Raw genomic sequence first — 21360 nt, 5'->3', positions numbered from 1 at the left:
CTTCTGCCATATGTCACACAGCAATAAAATGTAATGGAATATTGTCAGGAAGGTTCAATCTCTACTGCCATACCACAACATCTACCTCTGATGTTGTGGATCAGTGTAATAAAATAGGAGGCATTTCTTTCAGAGCAGCCCTTTTAAATGTCTCTAGTTTGGGGCTTATGAGAGTAGGAAGGAAGTAACGTGGCAGTGGAGTGTTGGTAGTGGAACTGGGTGGGTTTGTTAGAATCCATGGGATAACAGTAGCTAATATGTGCTCCCTTAGCCTAGGAATGTGGTAGGTGATAGTAAACCTTTTTCAGTTGTCAGTAAACTTATTTAAGTTGTCAATGATGAGAGAAGTGAACAAGTTTGAAAGTATGTAATAGAAGAAATGAATTTGTTACAGTAGGACAGGATGTAGAGTTGTATAGGATAAAACTGTTTTTTGGAGTTTCTCATGTGTTGTCTTTTTTTGTTTTTAAAAGACAGATCTGTTCATGTTTTGTATTAAATTGCTCAAGGGAGTGGTTTTAATGCATTTGTGTCAAACAGGTTTTTCAGAAACAAAGAGAATTTAGTATTGCATCTCTTGTGAGTGATATATTGAGGATACAACTTGTTTCTGGTTGCTCTTCACATTCTTCAATCTCCTCTAGAAAACTCAGATGTGCAATAAAAACTCTTCAGCATAGCTTCCTCACTTTGTGCATAGACATTGCTCTCACAATGTAATGAAAAGAGTAAGAAAATAGTAATTTTGGTTTAGTGGGACTGTTGGAGTAGAGGTTTCCATTTGGCCAGTATCCTTTGTAACTCTGGAGGCGAAGCAGCTGCTCCTACATGGCGCAGGCCATACATGCTCAAAAGTTAAGATGCAATTGAATACTGTTTATCTTTTGCTGATAACTAGTAGGTTATGCGTGTAAAAGTATTTTTCAATTTTAGTTTTTATGTTGTTTAATTTTTATCGCATGAAATTCACTAGCTTGCTGGTAGGATATTTTTTTTCCCTTGTAGAATTTTAAGTTCTTGTTCATTATCTTCATTTGTAGTGAGCTATGTTAATTCATTGAGTAATAGTATTAATACTTTTACAGTTTCAGCCTACCAAAGTGTGGTAAAGGTAAACCAGCACTTATACGAAGACACACATTGGAGGATCGAAGTGAATTGATATCTTGCATTGAAAATGGAAACTATGCCAAAGCAGCAAGAATTGCAGCTGGTAACTATAAAAGATTGTATTTTTTATCATGCTCTATAACCACATTTTGTCTGTTAGTTTAACTGATTCTAATATGATTTTCTCTGCAGAAAAACATCTAAGAGTTCTGAAAGTGATATTGATAGCACAGCAGAAAATACTAGACTTTACTTTCAACTTTTTAAGAACTTAAAAGAGATGTTGCTTTTGATCAGTAAGTGATATTTGAAGTGATTTAGGTTACTCCAGTAGTACAAACAAAACTTGAACTGCAGTACTGTTTGTGGGTCTGTTAGCATTTTTCCTAAACTTTTTTGTTTTAGAGCTTACTCCTCCATGCTATTCTGTATTGACAGATGAGTAAGACATGGTTTGCTTTGATTCAGGAAAAAAAAAAGTTGGAAAAAAGTGGAAATTTTTAGGAGTGTACTGTATAATAACCAGATCTTAGAGAATGTGTTGTTTTGATAATATATCTTCCTTTTTTGTGTGTGTATTTTTTATTGCACTGCAAGATATAAGTTGTCTCATCTGTAAGTAGAGCTGTGTTTGTAGAATACAGTGTTCCTACACTGATGCTGGGGATCAGGCTTGCTGTGTCTAGCAAGCCTGTCCTTAGTTTCTGTCCTTGCAGCTCTTTTCCACTTAACCAGGACTTTTTCAGGTCTTTCCAGTGCTTGTATCTGTCTCTTTGTTTGTCTTACTGTGTTCTTTCCTTCCAATATGATGTATTTTGTTGTCCTTCTTGCAGCTGATCTGTTTTCAGCTAACTGATCCATTACTCTCAGGTTTAGTATCTTTATTATTTGTATGGTAACCTATTATACAAGCCTTGTTTTTTTCCATTTGCTTTTCTTATTCTGTCCTGGGGAGCCTTGCATTTATTGCTTTCTGCTTTTTGTACATGCTTTTTCAGAACTCTCCTTGATCTTAGTTCTTTCTCTGTTCTCAGATATACCATACATCTGCTTAAAAGGAGGAGAAATAGCATTATTTTGTATATTAATAGATATTCTGTCTAATTTGAGTCCTTCGCTGTCTGCACTGGCAGATAAAGAGGAATAAACAAGCAGGAGTGAAGTGAAATGTACTGCTTCTGTTCTGTGCATAACTAGAACTTTGCCATGACTTTCTTAGATTAGTAAACTCCTAGATTTTACAAAACAACTAAAATAAGGGTTGCCTGTTCTTTGCAAACTATCTCGAAGAATTCTGCTTGACAGGAGTGTCCATGCTTTAGGACCAAACACAGTGCTTTCAGTTGCACTGTTCCAAGGTCCAAAGCGTATTTTGGTTTTATTTACAAGATGCTGTCTCTCAACCACTGGTATGGTATGCTGTAATAGTACAATTATGACAAGATGAAGTTTTGTACTGATTGATGGATGCAGTCGCTGTAATACATGCGCACTAGAGATGTGTGCCATGAGAGGTTTTAATAAACAGTTGCAGTATACAGGGCTGTGCTGAGATTTCTATGTTCTGGTTGCCTTTGCAGGATTGGGAATTTGTGGGGCCAAAGTGGCAGAGCATTCTTCTGCCTGTCTTCTGAATCTTGCCTGGCCCTTTTGTCTAGGTGTTTCTTGTTCACTTATCCAAGCTTCTCATCTACCTCTCTTGTTCTTAGCTTCTGTCTCTCTCTGTCTTGTTGTCTCAGCTTGTAAATTCTTTGTCTCACAGTTTACCAGTCAGTCTCTCCACCTTGTCAGACTTTTTTTCTTTACTTGGTAACTATTTTTTCATCATTGTCTAGATGCTGTTTCTCCCTTCAGTCATTTCATTCTGGTGAGCAGGAGTGGGGAAGGGAGCAGGTTGTAGAGAAACATATTGTAGGGGAACATTTCATGGCATTTTATTCAAATCACTTTATCTTTTGCGTGGTCTTCTTTTCAGTTGGTAAGTCATTGACAGCAGAGAACACTTTGCTCAGCTAAAAGACAATAAAAGGGAAGCTCCCCAATATATCATTTGTGCTTAAGAGTGATCTGTCTGCTCTGGAGCAATCACAACTGTCTTAGCAGCATTTTGGAGCTTAAATATGCTCTGTGTCTGTGGATTCATCTGCAGATTTAAATGTTAACATCAAACTTGCCTCTAAGTAATTTGGGAGGAAAAAAAAAACAACCTTACAGCACTGTGCACTCTTAACTACTACTGTTGTATTTCAGTCAAAAAAGGCTTTCTTATTTGAGGTTGGAGTTTCTGGTTTAAAACAAAATTCATTAGTTACTGCCATACAGAAAAAAACTCTGTCCTTTCTGAAAGCTGCACAGATACTGAGTTTTGAAATTCTTAGCTCAGTTTTTGGAGGAAAAAGTATGTTTTTGAAGCTTGTGATGCTGACACCTAATGGGTGTTTCGCTCAACCTACCCTTAAAAAGTTCAACCTGTGAACTTCTTTGTGAGAATGTTCATGGAAAAAACCCAACTTATCAGTTGTTTTTGAAATGTTGTAAGAAGTAGAAAGTATGTAAGGGGAGGAAATGTTTAATGAGACATTCTTGTCTTTGAACTGGTTTATATTGTTTCTGAAGTCTGGTGTTTGGTATTTCGTTACTGTCAGTTTTCACACTGGGAGTACTGTTATTTAAATTGTCATGACTGCAAATTTAAATGCATTCTCTCTTATAGATTGAGGAAATAAATGATTTGTATGGCATAAAAGAAAAGTACTAACCATATATGCTAGCATACTAAACTTAACCCCTAAAATCGTTTGAAATAAATTCTTACTAGGAAAATATTCTGAGATTATTCCCTATTCTTACACCTGAGAAGTCTCTGAAGGAGCTTTGCTGCATGCATTTAGATTATGTATCACCTTCTACACTGCATTAAAATATCATTTCTTCATTTTATATCAATTTTGCAGCTAAGAATAATGTAGGTTTCTTTGGTTTCTTCTATTAGCTGTCCCAGAAAAGAGGGCCTGCACTGTTTTTAAGTAACAGATACAGATATGAATTTAAACAGAACTGTGTCTAGCTTCCATGTGAATGCTTAACAATATTAATAAAGCACAGATACAAAATTGCTTAAATAACTTTCTTCATGGTATTAGAAATTACTTTGATCAATTGTTTTAAGATAAATCCTGCTAAACCGTTCTGGTAGTGATGTGTGTTTCCATATATTTAATATATTCAGCTGTAGGAGGATAAGAATGTCTTTATGTATTCTTATGTATTCACTTTATTTTATGTTTTTATATATCTGAGAATATTGTGGCTTTTACTGAGAAAATAAAGAAAATCCTGAAAAAATCTCTATAAAAATATGTAGAAAGGAACAAGTAAACAAGCCAGTAAATAGATCTAGTATCATTTCTTCCAAGGCTACGTAGTTCAGTAAACTAAAATAAAAAATAAAAAATAAAAATAAAAGCACAAAAAACAGTAGAAATAAGTCATTTCCATGGTTGTATATAATGGCATCTACTGATTAAAAGTTTCATCAGTGGAGCATGCCTGCTGGAATTGATAACAAACGTCCCCGTGTTCTTTTGAATACTTGTTTGAGGTCTTAAATGCTGTAGAAAATTGTGTTTGGTTCTTGTATTTGTCTGCAATATAACCTGTAACAATTTTTAGCTTCCGAAATATCTAACATCTTGTTTAAGTTGTGGTGGCAGGTTACTATGAATTATTGCATTTTGATAACTTTTGTTACTGGACAGTGAATCTCTAAGGTTAAACTTCCCAGTACAGTATTTTCTTGGGATGCTGATACTATTATTATTTGAAATAAACTGTAATTGAATGGAAAGCCTGTGTTTGAGAATTGACCTAGAATGTGCTGTGGAGAATGTCTGACCTCTTTGTTTAGTGATCAGCTCAAGAATCTTTCCCCCACTACTGCTTCTTCTGCAGGTTTTGAAGCCATTTTCTTTTAGGGCTTTTCTCAATGTTAAAATGTATATTTGCACGTCAGATGTCATAATAAGCACTGCTTATTTTAAATAGGAGCAGATTAGAAAGAATTTAGGAATAAATTTTATTCTGGCACTTGGAAAGCTATTTCCGTCAAGCAATGTCTTCCTTCTAAATACTGTGCAACTGAGATATAAAGAGCTGGTAGAAATGCTGTTTTTTATATAGAAAGTGTCATTGGCATACATTTGTTTTCTAATTATCGTGATTAGAAAACAACTGCAGAAGATTTGTCTGAGGCTTCATTCTTTAAAATATTAATCTTACATGTAATTATTTTTTGTTTTCAGAAGTTGGTCATAGCAGTATGTGGATTTCAACTGATGCTGCAACATCTGTTCTTGAGCCTCTGAAAGTAGTATGGGCCAAATGCAGTGGATATCCTTCTTACCCAGCTCTGGTGAGTGCACAGGTTTCCATCAGTGCATACTGATACGAATAGCAGAACTGTTTATGGTTTGAAAATCTTGATCCATAAGCTCAGCCTGAAAGGGAAGTTATGAATTACCATGAATAAAAGTGGATCAATTTGCCCCTCTTTATAGCTTTTCCATGAATTCTATTTGTAAAATTATTACAATACCAGGCAGATATTGAGCCACTGGTATCTATTACTGTATGGATTTCACTAGGCTTTTGTTACTGGAATATACATTATTGTTTAAAGGATCAGCTGAATAAACATTTGACAGGCATCTTGGTAGTGTTAGAATTAGAGATATTTTCTGCTGCAAAATGAGTATAAAATATTCTGTTTGTTTCTGAAGCTTATTAAAGAAACAAAATATTTGATAGTTTAAATTGAATGATTTTATTCAGTGAATTGTATGCATACACTTAAAGCTGTTGTCTGTGTTTTTAGGAGAAATACATGCACTTCTGCTTAAATCAACAGCTTGTAGAGAAAATATTGTTTATGAAGTATCTGAATGGCTTTGGGCATTTGGTGCTAAAGAAATAGTCTGTGTTTTCATTACTTTCATAGCATCGCCAAGGTTGGAAAGGACCTCCAAGATCACCTAGACCATCCTACCACCAATATTTCCCCTCTAAAACATGTCCCTTATTACAACATCTAAAGGTATCTTGAACATCTCCAGGGATGGTGATTCAACCACCTCCCCAGGCAGCCTGTTCCAGCACCTGACCACTCTTTCAGAGAATAAATTTTTCCTAATATCCAACCTGAACCTCTGCAGGCACAACTTAAGGCCATTCCATCTACTCCTATCGCTAGTTAAATGGGAGAACCTTTCTCCAGCCTCCTTTCAGGTAGTTGTAGAAAGCCATAAGGTCTTTCCTGAGCTTTCTCTTTTTCAGATTGAAGAGTCACAGTTTCTTTAGACACTCCCCAGTATTCGAGGTGTGGTACTCGAGCTGAGTACAGAGGCATAATTACTACCCTGCTGCTGCTGGCTACACTATTTCTGATACAAGCAAGGATGCCTTGGCTGGCTCACGTTTAGCTGAGAGTCGACCAACACCTCCCAGGTCCATTTCTTCCACGCAGTCTTAATGCCACTCTACCCCAAGCCTGTAGTGTTTCCTGGAGTTGTTGTGGCCAAAGTTTGGGACCCAGCACTTGGTCTTGTTGAGCTTCATCCCATTGGCCTCAGGCCAGCAGTCCAACCTGTTCTTATTGATATAATAAATTAGATGATCATATGGTTGCTATGACATATATGTACTGGAGAGATGAGGTACTGTAGTTATGCAGTCATGTTAAAGCTAGTGGAGAGGAGGTTCTGAGCATGAATTTCCATTCACCCATCAGTGAGTGGCCCAAGCACATCTGGATCAGATGTTTATATTGTGATTGATTGCCTCTTGAATGGTGCACTTTGTTGTTAGATTTAAACTGATCATAAGTAGGAGGTGCCAAAAGGCTCCTTTTCTCTTCCCTCCTTTTTGTAAACACTGATAGTTCTCTGTGTGATTAGTTGATTGATGTTTTAACCTCAGTCAAGAGAAGAAGGTTCTTGTGATTTCCATGAATTCTCTACAGTATTAGTTTTCTGTTGACTTTCATTACCAGCTTATTGTAAATTAAGGTAGATACTAATGCAGAAGCTGGAAAAATAATAGGAGTTGTTGGACAGGAGGTGGATGGAACAGACAATTTTTGGTGGCAGCTGAGCAATTGATAATGCTGTACATTACTTACAAAGGAGTTTCATTTGTGATTTTCACGATACAGTTCACTGAAAAATGAGTTGCCTTTTCTGATAATCAAACAGCTTATGCAAAGTATTTGAAAGTTACATTTTTTTTCCTGCTTTTTTTCTGTTTTGTTTTTTGTTGTTTTTTTTTTCCCCCTTGTTTAAAGCTGTTCTTGGTTCGGATTTTGAGTGTCTAACTTGTTCTTTGCAGAAACAAATATTCATACTGGAATGCGTTATACAGGTTGGGTTTATTTTTTCTTTTGTGCATATAAAAATTAGGAAATCTCTTTTCTTCTCTTTTACAGATTATTGACCCTAAAATGCCTCGTGTTGCTGGTCATCACAATGGTGTTACTATACCAGTGCCACCTTTGGATGTACTGAAGATTGGAGAACAAATGCAGACCAAATCAGATGAGAAACTATTCTTAGTACTGTTTTTTGACAATAAAAGAAGTTGGTATGTTATTGAAATGTTTTTCTTGATGCAGTGACTTAAAATTTTAACTCTATAGCTTAAATCTAAGAAATGATTAAGATGCTGTCTTAAAGATATTTTTCCCCATGATTATAACAACTGTAATGTTGAAATTTCATGTTTAAGTCTGTTCTTGGACTAAGACATATTGTACTGAAGGGTACTTTTTTGTGTCTATTTGAAAGGTAATAATATAAACTGTTAAATAGTCTTTTGGTTTGATCTACAAGCTGGTGCTGATATTGAACCCAGGAATGTACCAAGTCAGCAGGGCTTGGGGATTGTCCTGCTCTGCACTATGCTTGTGCAGTCTTTGCAATTTTGGGCTCCACGATGTAAGGTCACAACTATTAGGGAGCATTCAAAGGAGAGCTGTGAAGATGAAGGATCTAGAGGGCAGAACGTAGGAGGAGCAGTTGCACTCCCTTGGTTTTTTCAACCCAGAGAAAAAAGGAGACTGAGAGGAGGCCTCATGGTGGCCTACAGCTTCGTCACAAGGAGAGCGAAAAGACAGCACTCATCTCTGATTTCTGGTGACAGCAGCAGGACCTGAGCATGGAGCTGCAACAGGGGAGGGTCAGGTTAGATATTAAGAAAAGGCTCTTCACAAGAGTGTGATTGGGCGCTGCAACAGGCTCCCTAGGGCGGTGCTCATCGTCCCAGGCTGTGAGAGTTCAAGAAGCATTTGGACAATAATTTCAGACGTAACGTTTTATTTTCGGGTGGTCCTGTGTAGAGCCAGGAGCTGGACTCCATGATCCTTGTTGTTCCCTTTCAGCTCGGGATATACTGTGATTGTATGATTCTAAATTAAATTGCATAAATATTTCATGCTAATTTCAGTCAGTTGATACTTGTCACTAAATAATACGTTATCTGTTAAATTAGAATGTATTCTTTGTTTCATGGGAGATTTCTTAATATTTTGTATTTTAAAAAATATTTAAAGCAAGTAATAACATAAAAGGAATTTTATTACTTTATTTAAGATGGCAAATCTGACCCACTAAATGGGAAACATGATATGGCAGGCTTTACAGTTCTATACAAACTTTATGATGTTATTTTATATTTAACTTATTTGTTTTTCCCTTTCTTACAGGCAGTGGCTTCCCAAATCCAAAATGGTTCCCCTTGGGATAGATGAGACCATAGACAAGTTAAAAATGATGGAAGGTCGCAACTCAAGCATTCGAAAAGCAGTAAGGATTGCTTTTGATCGTGCTATGAACCACCTGAGTAGAGTACATGGAGAACCAGTCAGTGACTTCAGTGATATTGACTAACAGATTCTACCAAGGCATGAAACGTACCACACAGACTTGAACTCTACTTACAAACCTCTTTGTCTGAAAGAATGTATTGAAGATACAACCCCTTAATTGTTGATTCAGTGGCTCAATTCTGCAAACTTGAAATTGTTGAGCAGTTCTTCTAAATCACCATTGCCATATTGATAAACGATTTTATCGTATTATAGTTTGGAGGATTTTCCACTAAACATGTTAAAACATCTTGTTCATAGTGTGCATAATTGTACATAACTGTATATTCAACACTTAACTTATTCTGATTTTAGATAGCTCCTTAATTTCTTTTATAATTTTGCTGGGGAGGGAGTTGATTTTTGTTTCCATTTTTCTTCTTTCTTTCTAAGTTTTAAGTTACCTAAGCACCATCTTCCAGCTTAAGGTGTTTAGTGAATTGTAAAGCCTAATATCAAAATTACATCAAATATATGTTTGCCTAAATCATATACGATATGGTGCTGCTTGTATCATTTCTTCCTTGGTCTGTAGCTTCTGAAAAAGACTTCTGAATGTTTGTGTAAATCATTGCTCTTTGCACAAAGTACCACATATTTTAAGATTGATGTAAATTTACAATTACAAATATGTATTTTAAGAAAGGAAGTTGCATTATTTTGGAGGGTACTTTGTGAGAAAGGCATCAAGGAAAAAAAATTTACTATGTACATCACTTGCAAATCACCAAAAACACTCCATAGTTGCCCCAAATAGCTTAAGATTGTTTTTGTTTTAAACAAATCTGGCTTAAAGCCTGCAAGCACATTATTTCTTTCAAAACCATATCCCATTTATCTCCCATTGATTTTATTTTATTGATATATGTGCCTCCCTGTGTTTTATTTATTGTAGAAAATGTATTAATTTGCTTTATAATGAAAAATAAAATTGACAAATATATTGATATGCATTTTTATACAGGCACATGAGAAGACAACTTGCTTTGGGAGAAAAAATGTATTGGAAATTGTATAAAATAACTTGATGGTTTGTGTGTAATTTGATTTTTTTGTAACTTGTAATCTTCTGTTTCCACGGAGGGGATTTATGTAACTTTTAATTTAGAACACTTTGGTAGCAATAGAAACTTTGGATACATTTTTGTATGGTACATGTGATGTATATAGAATTAGTACTTTATTTTTATTTTTAAGAAGTAAAGCATTATGTTTGGGCAGGGGGAAGAAGGAGGGGGGTTTCCAGAATTGCATTTTTATATTAAAAAAAAAATAATAAAGTCAAGATATTGATTGTTGTAGCTACTTTATTCCTACCTTCACTGAGAATACAGAATTTGTAACAATGAAAATGGCAAGGTATGTTTGCAATGTGATTTATAATGACTCCATTATTTATAAATGCACTGTTTGAACTCTTTTGCAGTGATATCTTAAATACTGTACCAAGTTATATAATATGAAACACCAAATAATGCATATGAATGCACGAAGTATTTATGCCCAGCTTTTTTTTTATAAAGGATTAGCAAATACAGCAAAACCAATACTTTTTAAACCTTTTTTTAAAACTTCATGGATAGCATACTTCATTGTTAAACCTGCTTGAGTCTTTATTTTAAAGGGACAGTTACTTTATAAATAGTTTTTAATGTTTTTATTCTCTATTGTTTGTAATACCCCCTTAGAAGCTTGAAATAAAATTTCTTTCTCAACTGTTAATTTTGTCCTGAATTTGGCCCCTGAAATTTTGCTGTAGCGCCCATTCTCTTAATCCATGACTGAGTTGTTAAAGAGGTGCTAGTTCCAGAACCTTGTTTTCTTGCTGCAGCATGCAGTGCCTCCTTACTGAGCGCTCCGTTTGCTAGGTGTTCTAGTTATGCCCTACTGGCTGAGAGCAATTGCCTGTAATGGACTACGGTAATTGCAAAGTTGGATAACTTTCACAAATGATCGAGCAAACAGTTCTCCCAGTCTTGACAGTGAACTTTGCTTTAGGGGAAATAGTGATGGCAGGTGTTCTGCTGTGACAGAAACGATTGACACATCAGGTAGAAAACTAAAATGAAAATTTGCTCATTTGCTTTAATTAGTACTTTTGTGTAATGATTTTGAGGAGCTGTCATTTATTTTTGATGGGAATTGAACTTAACTTGCACAATATTGAGACAGTAGACCTCTTGTGATCTTCTAGGGTTGCTTATTAAGGGAACCTTCAAAGATAGCCTGTGCCAGGTCGTGCTTCAGATGTGGGCCACCAAATCAGTGTGTGTGAAACTGAATAATGATTGGCAGGAAGAGAAGATGTGTTCTGAGGGTCTTTCAGACCTTGGAAAATAAATTGAAGTTCAGAGTAGGAAGATGATAATTTCATATGGGTAGAACTTTGATACCTCTGAAGTATAAATTCCCACTTAATAAGTTATACACGCAGGCATCTCCTGACAGTTCTTGGAGGAGGTAACTTTTTATTGATTTTGAGAGAATACCTATACAAACTACTCTGTGAATGGAGTAAATGGGCATGGAAGGCTGTGATTTTTTTTTTTTTTTTTTTTTTTTTCCTTCTGTGCATGTGGTGGAAACTGTCCCAGAACTCAGGTTGCAGCAGTGGCTACAGCTTTTCCTACACTATGCCAAAGTAAACTATTATCCAGTGGTTCTTCAGGTTGGTTTCAAATGTAAAATGATTTCTCAGACTTGTTGCTCGTCAGTGATGTGTTTTAAGGAAATGCATGCTTACTTAGTAAAGGAAGATTGATCCCCAAATTTGCTTTATTTCCTAATTTTATGGCCTATCCCAATAGTCAGATAAATACATATGTATCTGAGGATGTGTTTTGCTATGTTTCAGACCTTGCTCTTGACCATTAGTAACTGAAGTAATCATAGAGTAGAAATTAGTATTCTAGTGGAGGAAAAAGAAGGGAACATCATAAAGTTTGTATAGAACAGTATCCTACTGTTTTCTCATGGAGCATCACAGCAGTAAAAGCAGGGTGTGGATTTGCATATTCACTTGTCAATTCTGGTGTGATCATCCCCAGCTAATAAAGAGTGAGAATCCCGGATCAGAAGCTGAAACAAAGTTAATTTGTCCTCTCTTGTATTAAAATGTGAGAAATCATGTTATAAATATTTAGGGAAAAAAGGGGTGTAATGACTTTCTTTTAAAAAAAAAAAAAAAAAGTTTGTATTTGTTACCAAATGCAGTGGATTTTCCAATGTTTGTTGTGATTTTTGTATTTTTACACTAGAGGGAGCAATACACACAGACCATCAACATTCACAAAAATATTTAATATTTTCTTTTTAAAATGCTGCTATTAAAACTTCTTGCTGTTAAACAGTTTTTCTGCTTCTACTTTTTGTAATCCATTACAAATAGATTTCTCAGGTCTTGCTGCAAGTTTGGGAATGTTTATTTTTCACCAAAGAGCTGATATGTAGAGCATCAACTCCCGACTCTGGCTTTCTATCTTATGTGACAGGCATGTTACCTCGTTCCCTTTTCACAGTTTACTTAGCTGTTAATTCCTGCTCAGAGGGTTCTGCTCCGGGTTCATTCTCGAGCATTATAAACAGACCATTACCTGGAGCTGCTTGCTGTGCTGGTGACATCGTGGAAGCTGAGCACGCAGCAGTTACCAACAAAAATATTCAAGTTTGGAGGTGAAAGATTATGCACTTATTCTGCCCTGTAGGCTGATAAAGGAAGGCTGTATTGTGGATATTCACAGGGGATTGGGTTAAATGAAAGCTCTTATGTGTGATTGCATTGGTGAAGGTGGTTGTTTTTTAACAGTAAAATAATTATGTGTGTAATACATACAGAAGTGAAATGCAGGAAGTATTTACTGTCCACATTGTGCTTAACATTTTTCAGTTTCCTTGTGTACATTTTTGTATAACAATCATTTATAATAAATAATAAAATTAATGTGGACAGGACTGACAATGGAAGGTGGAATAAGGGCAGAATCAAAAAAGACTATAGAGCCCCAGGAGCACAAGTGAAGAACACTGGTGCCCAACTTTTCTTCTCTTCAATTTTGGCAGTATAAGAAAGGAGGGAAACCAGGAATAGGTACATAAAGCTCATCAATTCCTGACTTCATGGCTGGTGCTGGCTCAAGGGTTTTGGATTTTATGACAATGGGACTTTCTATAAAGATTATAACCTGTTAGGGAGGGATGGGATCCCCCCTGTCTAGGAGAGGCAGGGCAATCTCTGGCAGCAGGCTGTCCAACCTAGTGAGGTGTGCTTTAAACTGAAGGGGATGGGGTCCAAAATGACCATGCTTATGCCATTGTGACTGATGGGAATAAGCCAGCCGACCAGCATAGTGACAAATGTTGCTTATCTATCTCCCATAACGTTGAGCTAGAAGGTGAGCCATCTCAAAGGAGCTGGCAGAAGTGACTGCCAAACCACACACTATCATCTTTGACAGGTCATGGAGAACGGGAGAGGTGCCTGAGAACAAGAGAAAAGCCAGTGTCATTCCAGTCTTCAAAAAGGGACATAAGGAGTCTGGAAACTGCACGCCAGTCAGCCTCATGTCTTTACCTGGAAAATTGATGGAACAGATTGTTCTGGATGTCATCTCCAAGAAACTGGTAGAGAACAAGGTTATCAGGAACATTCAGTATGGATTCACCAAGAGGAAATCGTGCTTGACCGGCCTGGTAGCCTTCTATGATGCTATGGCTGGCTGGGTAGATGAGGAGACAGCAGTGGGTGCTGTGTGCCTTGACTTCAGCATGGCTTTTGACAGTGCCTTCCCTAACATCTTTGAGCATAAGCTTAGGAAGTTGAGCAGAGAGGTGGATTGAGAACTGTCTGACTGGCAGAGTGCTGTCAACCGTGGCACAGCCTGGTTGGAGGCCTGTAAGAACCAGTGTTCGCCAGGTGTCAGTACTGGGTCTGGGCTTGTTCAGCATCTTCATCAGTGACACGGATGAAGGGTTAAGAGTCCACCCTCAGCAAGTTTGCTGACGATATAAAGGAGTGGCTCACACAGCAGAAGACTGTGCTGCCTAGTAGCAAGACCTGGGCAGGCTGGAGAGCCCTGATTTTCTTTCATTAGAATCTCTGTTGATAATGGAGGAAAATGCAAGCTGTTCTTCAGGGTTATTCAAGATTTTTTCTCATGGTTTGTTTCTATATAATTAAAAATCCAGTGATGCATTGACTTTGGTCATCCCATTCTACTTTCTACATCGACAGAAGGGGTTAGATACTTATAGATATATTTAAAAACGAAAGAGGTGTGATCACACCTCTAAAAACCAGACTTTGGCCAGACTGCTTTTCTATTGGCTCAGCTTGTTCATTTTGCAGTCTGTATAAGCTAGAGCTCATTTTTATGTTCTGATGTTTCTGCTGTGAAGAACAGGTAAAGCCTCTGCAAGGGTATGGTGAAATAAATTGCAACGGGTAATGCTTAGATAGAAAACAAACATCTGAAATGGGCAGGGAGAGGGCAAAACATTTTCCCATTTTCTGGAAAAAAAAGTCTTAAATACTAGTCCAGATCAGTGTGTGTGTATCTGCATCTCTTTTTTTCTGAACTTTTTTTATTTTTTTATTTTGCAGTAGTAGTTCTTAGACTAATACTTCACTTCATAATTGGTGTGGCTTTTCTATCTATGCTGTGGATGCCCTAGGATTAGTTTGTCCACAGACTGGCATGTAGACTTCCATGAAGCCTTAAAATCTGATGTTTAAATACCTGCACAGGAGGAATTGGAATTAAAGAGATTCTGTGCGTCCAAACCAAGAGAAGATGATGCATTGTGGCAGCAGTTCATTTAGAAAGTAAAATTAAGACCTGTGTTAAGAGAGAGGTGTTTTTTTCTGTTGCTTCTGGTACTTTTTTTTTTCTTTCTCAGTGAAAGCTGTTACCTTTGCCCCCAGCCAAAAGAAATCACCAACAAAAAAACAACCATTACAGTAATGAGTAAATTTATGCAGAAAAAAAGGTAAAACTACAGATGGATTGCACAAGAACATCACTAGCAATCTAAATTTTCAGCTTTCTCTATGACTTCCATATTTGCAGTGATGAAACCGCGTAGTCCATAATGTACACATTCCAGAAGAAAGTGAAATTAAAGTTACTCCACGGCACTTCTTTTGCGTGATGATTATGGAGTGAGTATATTGGATGCAGTTAGGATGCTGATGAAGCTTAAAGATGAACTTTTCAGATCAACTTTATCAGATAACCTAATTTGCTTCATGTTGTTTATGTCTTCCTACAAATACTTATTTCTTCCAAAAATATTGGCAAACAGCATTTGTCAGCAGGTGTTCCCTAGTGAAAAAAAATACGGGTTTTGGTTGCATTGTTGGTTGAGTTAGAAAATGATCCTAACTTTTAATGGAAATGTTAATCTCTGAATGGGGGTTTCAGCAGTGTAAATAGACAGTGTTTTTTTATAACAACTGACTGGAGGAAGAAAAGTACATATACATTTTAAGTATTGTTTTCTTGAATATGTTTATTTTGGGTATTACATTTTTCTCTGCATGAGATTAGCCCTGTTTCTTGGACACTGAGCTGTGTTTTTTCTTGATTCTGAGAGCTTTAGGTATGGCGAATGGAGGATCATATTGAACTGCTGAAAACTTAGAACATGATGGTGGTGTCACAGGGTCACAGAATGGCCAAGAGAAGGTTCGCTTCACCCAACCCTTGCCCAAGATAGGACACCCAGAGCAGGGCGTCCAGGCTCATGTCTGGGTCTGAAGGTCTCCAAAGAGGAGATCCACAATCTCTGGGCAGTCTGTGCCAGTGTACTGCCACCCACACAGCACAGGAGTTCTTCCTCATGTTCAGAGGCAAACTCCTGTCCTCCTATTTGTATCTGTTGCCTCTTGTCCCATAACTGGTCATCACTGAAAAGAGCCTGGCTCCATCCTCTTTGCACTCTCCCTTCAGGTATTTTATATGCACTGATGAGATTCCCCCTCAGCCATCTCCAGGCAGAACATCCCCAGCTCCTTCAGCCTTTCTTCATGGGAAAGCTGCTCCAGTCCCTTACCCACGGTTGTGGCCCTTTTTTGGACTCTTTACATTATTGCCCATGTCTCCTTGTACTGGGTACTTGGTGGGGGAGGTCACAACTGGATACAGCATTCCACTTGTGGGCTTATTATTAAGCTAAGTAGAGGGGAAGGATCAGCTCCATTCATCCGCTGGCAACTGCCCAGTACAGCCCAGCGTACCTTCTTCTTGAAAGCAAAGATCATCTCATTCTTCATTGTGCAGAGTTTAGAAATGTGTTTTAACACTTTAAAACAGCCAAATAAAATGTAATTTGACAACACTGAAACAAGTGGTTAATTAATTTATTTATTTTTAAAGTTCTAATTTCCACGCAAGAAATATGCAGTTGTCTGGAAAATGAGGGCAGAGAGTTCTCAATTTAAAGTCAGAATAAAAAATAAATAAGGTCAAAGACAATTGCAGCAGTGGATAATAGCGTAACATTTCCTCACAGCTGCATATGCCATGGTGCCAGAGATCCTGCTCATGCTGCTGTCTTATTATTTCAATTGCTCAAAGTGTCTATCAAATCTTGCATGCTTCTTAAAAGCTATTTGCATAAAAATAAACTATTAGCATTTTAACACCTCAGCAATAAAAAGTTTTGGTTTTGAAAACTCTGGTTTGTTTCACATTTAACGTTCAGTATTTTCATTAATCTTAGTTAGTGTGACAGTATCTTCTGTGTCCAAGGTTACTAAAGCTGACAGTGATGTATTCAATCAGTTCTAGAGTTAGGTGTAGTTAATGAACTAAACAGATCTGTTTTACTACCTGTCTTTCTAAAAATAGTTCTGGGGACAGACTGCAGTTCATATTACCTCTTGACTCTGCCTAGTCTCTTCTCTCTGCTGAAGATGCAAGGCATAATGTGAAATATTCTTAATAAAGCAAATGTTAGGTAATTTCTATTAATTGCTATGCTGACTGCTGTTTTTAGCTATTGCCATTGTACAGCCTACACAGGTATATTATGATGAGATTGAAATAAGTAGAAATTCTACTATGTTTCTTGGGAGAGCATTTGAGGGCTACCAAAGCAAATAATTCCTACATATAGTTTAGGAGTTTTAAATTCAGCTCTAATGTGTTTAAGTTTTTACCAATCTCTTTCTGCTTGTTCCTTTAGGAACCATATTTCCATTTCCAGATCTGCTAATTAAAATATGAATGTTTTAAATTTCTATATATCAGTACACTTCATATTGCTGGGACTCGAAGCAAAGTGGTGACAATTGTTAACTCCAGTTCCAAAAATGTATTTTAAAATAGTAAAATGAAAGAAATTTTTTTAAAAAAGACTATGTTCCCTTATTTTGGAAAAGTGAACACATGGGATATTAAGCAAATCATAACACTAAATTTGCACAATGATCTTTAAGGGATTTGAGTCCTTCATCCCAATGGACGGAGCATTCACGTAGTACAGATATTTTACAGAGATTTAGGAGAATGATGATAACATGATTTTTCTTGTGGGATAGCTTTGCCATTAACACCAGCTTACAGTAAAACAAAGATCAAGAAGGTACATCAAACACAGTTTATTTAGACCATGCTCTGTTCACCGTAACTTGTCTGCTGAAGTAAATGCTCTTGCTATTTAAAACTAGCACTAGGAGATTTACAACTGCAGGAACATATAGGTCAAATACAAAGTTTTAAAGTAGCATTTTGATTGAACTTCTATGCACTTCTAAAAAAAATATTATATATTATAGACAAATATGAGTCTGGAAAGATACTCATTACCAGAAAATATGCCACAATTAAAAGCTCAAACAAAAAACAGTATATATAGTAATGTGAAGGTAATTACAATATTTATCACTCAGTAAATACTCCTGCATTCTACTAAGTAGGATAGATTTGTGTTCAATTTGTACTTGTAAATTAATGCATTTCAGATTAACATCTCTGTTTGGATTATGTAACACTTGCATGGAATACATTATGATATATAATGTCAATTGCTTTTCACACAATTTATAACTAATTAGAATGGTTTAATTTATGCAGTCTAGAAATTAGCGATAGTTTGCAATGTCCTGCAGCTTTAACAGAAGTCACAGCGTGGATTTGCTGCTAATGATGTCAAAGGATCATATAGAAAATACCAACGGTAACATACCTTTGGCAGATAGAGCTGATAATTTTCTAAGGATGAATTATGGAAGTGAACTGTTTAGAAAATCACGGGACACCCTAGAATGTGGCAGTATTAAATCCTGACTTTTTCTCCAGGGAAGATATGCTGGAAAAGGATGGATCTCTATGTCATAACCGTTAAGCAACATTTCCATTTAAAAGTTTATTTTATCAAAAATATCAGTTTGCTGAACTCCAAACTTCCACTAAATAGAGAAATTTCAGTTTTGTAAATGAGTGTTTTGTGTCCCAAGATTATGTTTCAGTCAGCCCATCAAGGAAGCACCTATCAGTGCCTTCTGGATTGGCAGTAACTGTGTGTATGGACAGGTGGGATCAGTGCTGTGCCTTGCTTGAGTTTGCTAAGGAATGTGAACCTGGTTACGCTGCATCTAACACCGCTGTCTTTACTGCTGTCTTCATGTTTACAGCACAATCAAATGGTTTTGTTTTTTATTTTTCTGGTGGCAAATTTTAAGCTATTTCTGCAAATATCCTCTCCATGGGTCATGGAACAAACATGAGAAATAAGATACGTGGATTGAAACTCCTTCACTGACTCCTTCACTGAGATCTAGCTGCTTAGTTAAAGTGGAATAACTTCATCAGCAGTGAGAAAAAATTTCATTACTATAGGCAAATTAATTAACCGTGATGATTTAAGCTTATCTGTGTGACTTTGCTTTGAAATGAGGCATCAGTTCTGACCCAGAAGGACCTTCTGCTCAGCTGGCAAGGGATGTTCACTGCTGTCTTTCTGACTTTATTCTTGTGTGATCTACTGTGCACCAGAAGGCATAATGCATACCAAGAATGGACAGGTCTTTCTACATGCCTTGTGAGGACTCCCAGAGTGAAATTGGCCTCAGGAAAGCAATTAACTTCATAGATTTTTAGGGACATCAAGTGAAAAGCAAAATCAAACATGCAATGCAGATTTTGACACTGTTTTCATCTCTCTCATGTTTTTCAGAGTCTTGGAGTAAATAACTAAAAGGCATTTTATCTCACATTAAAGATTTGAATCTTCTTGCTTCTGAAATAACTGGATTTATTTATTTCAAAATCTTGTTTACTTCCCAAACGTCATTATTTCTGCAATACAAGTTATATTCAGTTATATACCTATAAAAGCAGTCCAGTTCCCTGTGATGTTACACCTTTAATGTATAGGCAATTAGCTTCACGTTGTGCTATGATAGACTTTTCATGCCTGCTGGATCACTCCACTTGCAGAAATACCATAGTTTGGAGATAACATTTATTGACATGTTTCTTTTTTCTTCTGTTTTGCTTCTTTGTTCATTTTTTTCCTTTTTTTTTTTTTTTTTTAACCAATTACCTTTTGTTTAGACCATTTCTAGAGTGCTGTTATTTCTCTGTGCCCAAAATCTGAGGTAGAACTTACTTTTCACTTTCCCTGGTTCCTGCTCATTAAGCTGCTGTTTCTACATGGTGATTCATCTCTATATGCCCAACATATCAAAATGCATTAGTCAGAGTTTCTTCCAAAATGTATAGAAACTTTCCATTGAATTGGTATTTGTGGGGCTAATGAGTTGCAAATCCATCAGCTTAGAGTATATGAAATCAACACAGTACAACTGGGAGGAAGCTGATGCTGAAGTGGGTATTTTAAAACAGCTGTTCTTCTACTGTTAACACAGGCTTTAAAGTGGCAACAAGCCTCAAGGGCTAAAATGACAACTTTAGCTTCATGATTTAAAAAGTACAACTTTTCTTTCGTATCTGCATAAGCATCTGGAGACTCAAGGCTATAGAAATAGATAGTATAAAAATGATTCCAACCTCAAAGGAACATGCAATTTCAGGTATCTTGAGAATGTATACCAAAAAAAAAATCTATGCCATATAACCTTTTGAAATTATTTGCAGCCCTGAAGTTGATTTGAGTTTGGAGCAAAGAATTAAGGCAGTTCATCTTGGTTTAGGAATAGGAAGCTGTATCTAATCAATAGCAAGGAATGTTCTGATAACTCCACCTGTATATTCAGCTTTTCTGTGTATGCACAGCTGTATAGGCGAACTTATATAATGTAATCCAGTTCACATAGGGATTGTTCATTCTAAGTACCTTTTATGCTGCACAGGCCTCTAAGTTTAACACAGCCGAGAAGTGATTCAGGCAATCTCTAGCCATGTCCCAAAACTCTTGAATGAGGACAGACACTGTTCTTCCTTCTACACTGCAGTGTTCATTAAAACATAGATACACATAAAGCTATCAAAGAATATTTTAAGCACTTCATACTCTACCAAGAGTTTTGCATAAACCTGAGAATTTTTGCAAGTTTCTGATGCTGCTAGTATAGACGATGGCCATTGTCATACTCCTGTATGGTTACATGAGAAATCTGACTGCAGAATTCAGGCCCATATAAATAAGATTTACCAAAGAAAGCCATGTATGCTAAACACCTACATTTTTAGTAATAAGTGGGTGAGAAACACTTGGACTTGGAAGCGTAAAAGAACTGTTTTCTTCTCATGATATTACTCATCCAGTCATTTTATTCCTGTTCTTTTCCTGCTCAGGAAAGAAGGATCAGGAAAGACAAAGCAGCATGAGTTCTACCATACTCATCTTTCTGGAGGTTTCATACAGTGTGGAGCTTACGTGTTTATTTTTTTTCAAACAACAGGACAGATTTCATTTGTCAACTGGCAGTGAAGACTGTTTCATTGCTATCTAGTAGTGATTAGTTCCAAGATGGTAAGACTGAGTCTTCAGCATGTAAATGCTAACCAGAAATAAATGTTTTTCTTCTACAACTTTATACAGAAAAAGAAATAAAAGATTTAATTGCAGTCAAGGTGTTTTAGGGGAAAAAGGCCCCCAACAGTAAGAAATGTGTGAGTTTTAGTTATTAGAGATTTAACAGGCATAATAAAATTTGTAATGAAGGATTTATGTTCAAGGTAATAAATTGGGGGTGGAGAAATGGAAGAGATGAGTTCTCAATGTCCTTTCTACTCTATAATTCAATAAGAAAGATGCAATAGAAAACAAATGCAGCCATATAGCCATTGCAATGTCAGAATCCTATAGGGAAATTTAAGAAGAGTGAAAATGTTATGAATGGGAAGAATGATCACAAACATTCAAAAATG

The 21360-nt window shown here is 36.5% G+C and overlaps 1 protein-coding gene across 4 annotated transcripts in view; it reads left to right on the top strand.

The window, feature by feature from the left end:
• The window catches only part of BRD1 (bromodomain containing 1), a 56952-nt gene extending 46205 nt beyond the window's left edge, over nt 1–10747 (top strand). For all 4 annotated transcript variants that reach the window (XM_085217837.1, XM_085217830.1, XM_085217822.1 and 1 more), the window contains 4 exons: nt 1086–1213; nt 5412–5521; nt 7589–7743; nt 8864–10747. In XM_085217837.1, coding sequence (XP_085073963.1) covers nt 1086–1213; nt 5412–5521; nt 7589–7743; nt 8864–9047 — 577 coding nt within the window. In that variant the 3' untranslated portion in view covers nt 9048–10747. The remainder of the gene's footprint in view (nt 1–1085; nt 1214–5411; nt 5522–7588; nt 7744–8863) is intronic.
• Nucleotides 10748–21360: the final 10613 nt, after the last annotated feature.

This window comes from Meleagris gallopavo, chromosome 1, assembly GCF_905368555.1.
Source record: "Meleagris gallopavo chromosome 1, MGAL_WU_HG_1.1, whole genome shotgun sequence".
Classification (NCBI taxonomy): Eukaryota; Metazoa; Chordata; class Aves; order Galliformes; family Phasianidae; genus Meleagris; species Meleagris gallopavo.
This window is presented reverse-complemented; position numbering and strand designations above follow the sequence as displayed.